Source organism: Salvelinus sp. IW2-2015, unplaced genomic scaffold (genome assembly GCF_002910315.2).
Source record: "Salvelinus sp. IW2-2015 unplaced genomic scaffold, ASM291031v2 Un_scaffold1690, whole genome shotgun sequence".
NCBI lineage: Eukaryota > Metazoa > Chordata > Actinopteri > Salmoniformes > Salmonidae > Salvelinus > Salvelinus sp. IW2-2015.
The window spans coordinates 167,670-176,046 of record NW_019943088.1 but is presented as its reverse complement, the minus strand read 5'-3'; the positions used below and the strand labels follow the sequence as shown (position 1 = coordinate 176,046).

The 8,377-nt window shown below is 40.4% G+C and overlaps 1 protein-coding gene across 1 annotated transcript; it reads left to right on the top strand.

Moving 5' to 3' along the window:
- The first annotated feature begins 654 nt into the window (after window positions 1–654).
- LOC112071707 (ras-related protein Rab-18-B) lies at window positions 655–7,961 on the top strand. Its single transcript, XM_024139152.2, has 7 exons — window positions 655–818; window positions 1,340–1,395; window positions 1,599–1,660; window positions 4,948–5,020; window positions 5,374–5,495; window positions 5,743–5,809; window positions 7,189–7,961. Exons 1-7 carry the CDS (start codon window positions 751–753, stop codon window positions 7,359–7,361), a joined length of 621 nt encoding a protein of 206 aa, XP_023994920.1. The 5' UTR covers window positions 655–750; the 3' UTR covers window positions 7,362–7,961.
- Window positions 7,962–8,377: the final 416 nt, after the last annotated feature.

The window sequence follows — 8,377 nt, the reverse complement described above, 5'->3', positions numbered from 1 at the left end:
GTGAGGCTGCTTGATGTACAAGTACACCCCCTAGACAGGACGCTAGTCTATCTCTTATTTCTGTAGTGTGAGGCAGCTTGATGTACACCCCTTAGACAGAAGTTAGTCTATCACAGGGCCATACCCCCCCCCCCCTTCTATCTCCTAAATGCTGAGTACCAAGCAACAGCAAGAGGAGTTTAGACTAAACTATAGACTTGTATATGGGCATTTATAATGATAATAGGGTTAAATATTAGGGGCTGCTGCCTAAACAGCTGCCCAGTTTTCTGAATTTACTCTGAGAATGTTTCATATGCATATCAGTGAGACTTTGACTGATAAGCACATGTGATTTAGCTTCACCCTTTTACTGGCAATACTGAACATATTCATCATACTGGTTAAACAGAAGGGTCCCCTGGTAAATATGGACCTAAACTATGGTTCCTACACTCTAATAGCAATATGTATTTTCCATAAGAAAAATCCAGGGGCGTATTCACTAGGAACCAAGGTGTGAGACAAGTTAATATACTATAATATATGTTGAAACTTTTCCATATTTTCGATCATGTTTGCCTTCACAATTAATGAACAGTGTTCATTTTACAGGATAGTACTCTTATTTTGAAGGAAGAAAAAAACACGAGCCGGAAGTGCTTCGTTACTGTTGTAGCGGTCATAGCACCAAGCCGAAAATCGCACTGTCAACGTCAGACAAACACCCCAAAAACGGATTAAAAAACAGTTTAGAAAAACGTAAGAAATATGGACGACGACGTGTTGACAACTTTGAAAATATTGATAATTGGTGAGAGTGGTGTCGGAAAGTCAAGGTAAGATAGTCTTTGTTTTGAAGTTTTGTTCATTACAGGAAGGCTATTTTGCCTTTTCGTTAGCTACAGAATGTAACTTTTCTTAGCTAACACACTAGCCAACGTTAGCTGTATAACCAGCTGCATCAGTTTGTCCTTTGAATTGGGAATAATAATCACATTCCTACACTTGCTTTTTATCATCTTACTTGATGATTATTTAAATATTTCCTGGTAAATTGCTAGCTACGTGTTAGTTATTTATCTTTGTCTAGCAGAACCAGTATCTGGGCCAACGAGATGACGAGTAACGTTAGCTTTCTGGGCACAGGGGAGATCTTGTCACATCCTTCTCGTTTGCCCAGATACTGGTTGATCTACTAGCTAGCTATGTGGAACTGGTGGTGTGTGGCAAACCCACTCCAGCCCTTGTTAGTTAGCTAACTAAATAGTTTTCCTAGGTTGTGGGCTAGGTAGGCTATATCTCGTGTGTCAGTGTTGCCTGCTCTCAGACATGGTGTTGGCCTTCTGTCCCCAAACAGTCTTCTCCTGAGGTTCACAGACGATACTTTTGACCCAGAGCTAGCAGCAACCATAGGTAAGTCCTAAAGGCGCTCCACCATCAAAGGAGTGTGCCCCAGTGCACTGTTAATGGGAAGGGGGAAACACAGAATTCCCACTCTAACAGCAGCTTTGACACCGTTGCTAGGCCTATGTGTCAATGGAATATTGTTATGTCACACATTAGGCTATTCATATTTATGGGTTGAGTCTGCTCCTGCCTCCCTCTTTTTGATGCAGGTGTGGATTTCAAAGTAAAAACAATTGCAGTGGATGGGAATAGTGCCAAGCTTGCTATTTGGGTAAGTGTATGAAAATGTCATGTATTATCATTCAAATCTAAGCTCTTTCACTGTAATTAGGTTGATTTCCTAAGGTGTGGCCAACGTTCTCTGTGAAGTGAACATCAGGAAATTCACATTCTTAAAAGGACAATCTGCAGTGCAAACAAAAACAAATTTGCCACTGTTTTGGTAAATAACTGATGGTGAACCAGTATGAACCAGTATCTGTGTGTTTTAGACCTCTAATGCCCAGAAAGCTGACTCAAACTCTCATTCACTGGCTCTGCAAGCATTATAATGTAAAAATACGTTTGTTTATCACCAAATAAGGAGTTTCACTGAGCAGCGATTTTCATTTACGCCGTTACGGCTGGTATGTACTTCCAACAAAGGTCAAAATAAAAATGTACAAGCAACTGAAAAATGCCTGTTGTAGACTTCCGACCTGTGTGTGGCAGTAATGAGTGATTTACATTGGAGGTGCTAAAGAGGCTTATTTATTTGTCCGGGTGCAAGTATGTTTTTTATATAGACCTTTTGTTGGAAGTACATACCAGTCGTAACGGGAGTAAATGTAGATAGTTGCTCAACGAAACTCCATATTTGGTGATAAACAAACATATATTTTGAAGTTAGTTGAATCGGAGCTTTCTGGGCGTTTTATAACGCACAGATACTTGTTCAGGCATGGAGAAATGAAACCACTCTCAACATCATAGACATAGCTATGGACTGACCATCTATGATATCAAAATTAGTTTTGAGGCTAAACAGTGTTTTCAGTTGACAATTACATTGTTTAACAACATCCACTTTGTACAGGTGTTTTAAAAGACACTGAAAAACATATGTTTGTTTGGCTCCAACATTAGGGTTGTTTTCAGCAGGCACTAAAAAACGTTTTGGAAATGAGTCAATACGCGCATTTTGGATTTAGTCTGTCCAAACCAGACGTGAACAGTACATGCTGGTTAAAATATGATCCTGAACCGATTATTTTGGGTGCAGGTTCGAAATACATATGAAACATTAATGGACATTTGACTAACTAGATGTTGCTACCTGGGGGTTGGACATTTGACTAACTAGATGTTGCTACCTGAGGGTTGGACATTGGGTGGTTATTTTACCTGAAATGCAAATGGTCATTTTCTGATTATTTTATGCAAATGCAAATTCTTGTACATTCAGATTGGTTACCTCCTAGGTTTCAGAACGTTTGTTCCTTTCCTGCCTCCTGAACACATCCCAAGATGTTCTATTTCAGAAGAACTACATACAGGGCCTTCAGAAAGTATTCACACCCCTTGACTTTTTTTACACATTTTGTGTTACAGCCTGAGTTTTAAATTGAGACTTTGTGTCACTGGCCTACAAAAAATGACCGAATAATGTCAAAGTGGAATTATGTGAGTCATTAAGTATTCAACCCATTTGTTATAGCAAGCCTAAATAAGCTCAGGAATAAACATTTGCTTAACAAGCCACAATAAGTTGCGTGGACTCACTCTGTGCGCAATAATAGTGTTTAAAATGATTTTTGAGTGAATCCCTCATCTCTTTACCCCACGCATACAATTATCTGTAAGGTCCCTCATCCGAGCAGTGAATTTCACAGATTCAACCCCAAAGTCCAGGGAGGTTTTCCAATACCTCGCAAAGAAGGGCACCTATTGGTAAAAAATAAATAAAAAGCAGACATTGAATATCCTATTGAACATGGTGAAGTTATTAATTACTCTTTGGATGGTGTATCAATACACCCAGTCACTTCAAGGATACAGGTGTCCTCCTTAACTCAGTTGCCGGAGAGGAAAGAAACAGCTCAGGGTTCATTACCATGAGGCCAATGGTGATTTTTAAAACTGTTAGAGTTTAATGGCTGTGATAGGAGAGAACTGAGGATGGATCAACAACATTGTAGTTATTCCACAATTCTTACCTAATTGACAGGGTGAAAAGAAAGCCTGTACAGAATACAAATATTCCAAAATATGCATCCTGTTTGCAACAAGGCAATAAAGAAATCTACTTTATGTCCTGAATAGAAAGTCTTATGTTTGGTACTCAGTGATGTATTTGCCCCAATCTTCATATTTTCAGGGATGGTGGTGGCTTGTCATCGGCAAAGACTAGGTAGTTTTAAAATTATTTTTATTAAAGGAAACGGAATCGAGCGAAGCACAAAGCAAAATCCTAGAGGAAAACCTGGTTGTCTGCTTTCCAACAGACACTGGGAGACATTCACCTTTCAGCAGGACAATAACCTAACTTCAAAGGTCAAAGATACACTGGAGTTGCTCCCGAGTGGCACAGAGGTCTAAGGCACTGCATCTCGGTGCAAGAGCCGTCACAAGAGTCCCTGGTTCGAATCCAGGCTGTGTCACATCCGGCCGTGATTGGGAGTCCCATAGGGCGGCGCACAATTGGCAAAGCGTCGTCCGGGGTAGGCCGTCATTTGTTCTTAACCTTTATTTAACTAGGCAAATCAGTTAACTTTTTATTTTATATATATATATTTTTTAAACCAAGACAACAATGAATGTTGCCGAGTGGCCTAGTTACACTTTTTGTCTTAAATCGGCTTAAATCTATGGCAAGACTTGAAAATTGCTGTCTAGCAATCATCAACAAACTTGACAGAGCAAAGAAGTATCATTTTAAATAATGTGCAAATATTGTACAATCCAGGTGTGCAAAGCTCTTAGAGATTTACCCAGAAAGACTCACAGCTGTAATCACTGCCAAAGGTGGCTCTAACATGTATTGACTCAGGGGGTTGAATACTTATCTAACCAAAATAGTGTATGTGTAGATATTTGACAAAACCATTTCTCACCTTCTAACACAACAAAATGTGGAAGAAGTCAAAGGGTGTGACTCCTCCTTTCTGAATGCACTGTAGAACAGCTTGTTCAAGGACAGAGTTGCACGCACCATGGGATTGCACCATGGGATGGCGCTATTGTGTAATGTGTCGCATAGAGAAGCTATGACAGTGGAAGTTTGGCCTCCCAAAGTGAAATCCACGACTCTAGCAGGACCTGGGAAGATTGACTTGTTTTAGTATTTACTAAATGTGAAGCTCTTCAAAGTCTCATCAAAATTTTATAATTGTGAGTCATCCCAAAAATAAATGGTTGTGGTTATAACTCCTATCCATAATGCAGCGTGTTGATACTTTCTACGAAGTGAATTCCTCTCGACGCTGGCATGGCATGGGTAACAGTTTCTGTGTTCAGTGCTGAAGAATGACACACTGCTTTCTCTCATTGACGCCTGGTTGTTGTTGTTGGGCCTTTTAGGACACAGCAGGACAGGAGAGGTTCCGGACTCTGACGCCCAGCTACTACCGTGGTGCACAGGGAGTCATACTGGGTGAGTGTTTGTCTCATGACCAACAGTGGTGAACATATATTATCACGTCTGGAGCCATATGTACCAAGTATGCTGATCTAGGATCAGGTTCCTTCTGTCCATACGATCTTATACATGATGAGGTAAAATGACAAAGCAGTCATACTCTGAAAAGTCCCTGGTCTCCCAAATTTGAGGTGCCTATTTCAAATACTCCATTCAACCCACATTCTCATTTCTGAACCTCTAGTCCTATGGACCTCCACAGTATGATTTCAGTACCCCCCCCCCCCCCCCTGTGCTTGTATAACACATTTTAATTGTAGATATGGATGAGGTACAGACACTGTTAATCTCCTCTCTTTTGCTGTTAGTGTACGATGTCACTAAACGGGACACGTTCACGAGGCTGGAGAACTGGCTGAACGAACTGGAGACGTACTGCACACGGAACGACCTCGTCAAAATGCTGGTTGGGAACAAGATTGATAAGGAGGTGGGTGTCCCAGTGCATCGTGGGTCACTACCTGTCTGGCATGAATCTGTCTTTTTCAGCTGTGCTTCTATTATATTGTCACCTAGCTGCCATTTGTCTCCAGTGTTGGATGCAACAAATAAAGTCGTATCACTTAGCAATGTTTTGTGTCGCTGGTATTGTACCTGATGCTGTTACACATTCCACAGGCGAACACCTGTTATGTGAACCCATTGTTGAATTTGACAGTTCAGTTTTTTTGTTTCAGGAAAACCGTGTAGTTGACCGAAACGAAGGCCTTAAGTTCGCAAGGAAACACTCCATGCTTTTTATTGGTAAGTTATTTGGTCTTTGTAAAATAGCTGGGCGTCTGAGTAAAATAACCCTGGATACTCAAGTTAATGGGGTCTACTACATAAAGATCTCTTTTTACCGTTTGGTGAGTAAATATCCAGTTGGAGACTAGCTTTTACAACAGTGTCCAGACTCTTGAATTGGAGCACAGATGTCATCCTGTAACTCTCCTTTTGACATTCCTAATCTCCACTGTCAGCACAACACTGAAGGATGCAGCCCCTTCCAGGAGAATTGCATTACGATCGCAAATCTGCAGTCAATCATCTATCAAAACCTCATGTCTACACATGTTTCTATTTCCCAGCTCCAATCGCCTCCTGAAATTAGGTTATAGCATTTCTGAAGACTTTCCATTTTAGAATGACTAAATTAAAGGTTTTGAAAAAGGTTTATGGAAAAGGGTAATGTTTTTGTTTCTATGTGGCGTGTAGGCTACACAGTGCCCAGTGTGTGTGTGTGTGTGTATATATATATATATATATATATATATATATATATATATATATACATATACAGTAATCCCTCGTTTATCGCGGGGGTTACGTTCCGAAAATGACCCGCGATAAGTGAAATCCGCGAAATAGAAAACTTTTTTTTTTTTTACAATTAGCAACTATTACATGTATACAAATACAGTGACTCACGTGTAGGCCGTTTCGTCGACATTATGGGTTTAGGAGATGTTCGAAATTACAAGATAATTTGGCCAACTTAATGTAAATTTGCCAAGCTGTTTTATGTACGTACACATAACTGCACGAGACGACAAAATGATAGCACAATTCGTAGCATGTTTTGATACAAGAAGCGGGAGTGAGTTTTTAGCGAATCAGAATGCAGAGCACAATGCACCAAAAAAAAAAAAAATATGCATTATGAAAATCCGCGAAATAGCGAATCCGCGATAAGTGAACCGCGAAGTGGCGAGGGATCACTGTATATATAATTTTTTCTTGATGCGAACATTCATATTTTATGAACGCTGAATGTGTATGTCTACACATGTCAATCTAAATTACCCAAATCAAGATCATCATCATACGTCAGAAAATCAACAGAGTAAAGATATCTCCTTAGAAAATGACCTTAATGTATGGACTAGGTGAATCAGACATCACTCTGGGGGTGAAGAAATCCAGCTCAGTCTGGCACTTGTGTCATGCACATATTTTGTCGCGTTAAAAATCAGCTACTGGGACTTAAACTGAAATAGTCTGAAAACGTCACTTTTCACAACCCACTGTCACTTTTCCTCCCGTTTTATTCGAAACGGACCTAAAATAGTTTTGAAGTGAGTTTTTGTTGTTGCATCTCTCTAACACTAATATCTCACTAATGTGCCCTTCCACTTTGGCAGAGGCCAGTGCTAAAACGCGGGATGGTGTCCAGTGTGCCTTCGAGGAGCTGGTGGAGAAGATTCTCCAGACTCCAGGGCTTTGGGAAAGCAACGCCCAGCCCCGGGGCGTCCAGCTGGGGGACCAGGAGCAGCGCGGGGCTGGAGGCTGTGGAGGATATTGCTCCGTACTGTAAACCTGGAACCAACCCAAACGGCATACTGGAAACCAGAACCTGAGAAGGATATTAAGAGTCCGTTAATATACTGTGTGTGTTAAATACTGAGTCACGGCAAGGGTTCATCTACACACCTTCCGAGGTCTCAGTACAAAGGGACTTTGCGGTTTGCACTCTTCCTGTACCGCCAGTCAGTTGTAACAGTGCATTACATCGTGTTGAAAACACAGTTGATATTCATCATGTATAAAATATCATGCTAAAGGAGGTACATTTGTTTTATCTATCAAGTTTGTTGTTAACCACACCAAGTCACATATACGTCTTGTCGAACACATCATGGTGAAACGGGGAATGTCTTCTGTACAAAATAATATTTAATACCTTCTGCTACACGTTTATGCAATACATTATGAATATGATCATTACATCATGTCAAATACCTACCAAGTTATACCGCAAATACCTTCGCTATTTATGTCAAATTTTCTACTTGATGAGTAGATCTGCATGCCTTAACTATGGTTACCGTAGGACCAATAGATGAAGGGAGAGTCCTTCGACGCGCCTTCACTTTGTCCTAGCTAGTGTTTGTAGGCCTATAACCCCCCCCCCCCCCCATAAGCACTTTGTAACAGCTGACATAGGCATTCATCACCACACATTGTGCACCTAGTCATAGACAGACATCCATTTAACATGGATGTAGTGTGTATGCTTCACAGTTGGTTTTACCAACGTATCCCACTGGTTGACAACAATTATATATATATATATTTTTTATCCCCTTCCATTTTATTTACTTGGTAATTTCTCTATTCCAAGCTGTTAAATATTTATATTTTCTTCCACTTTTTATTTCCTGATGTGGGAACATCCATGCAATGTTTTACGTCTTGGCAAGCACAGTCCATGTGGCGTTGATATAGCCTAGTGATGTGCCTATCCATAGCTGTTACTGGCTCAAATGTTGAAAGGAAAGGAAAGAAAAGGTGCATGTTTATTATTAAAGCTATTGCAAAATAAAGATATAT

What these genes read in the sequence shown, in the direction of transcription:
- LOC112071707 (XM_024139152.2), top strand. Translation starts at nt 751, where the DNA reads ATGGACGACGACGTGTTGACAACTTTGAAAATATTGATAATTGGTGAG. An exon ending in AGTGGTGTCGGAAAGTCAAG is followed by an intron (nt 819 to 1,339) that starts GTAAGATAGTCT and finishes GTCCCCAAACAG; the next exon opens with TCTTCTCCTGAGGTTCACAG. An exon ending in ACACTCCATGCTTTTTATTG is followed by an intron (nt 5,810 to 7,188) that starts GTAAGTTATTTG and finishes CCACTTTGGCAG; the next exon opens with AGGCCAGTGCTAAAACGCGG.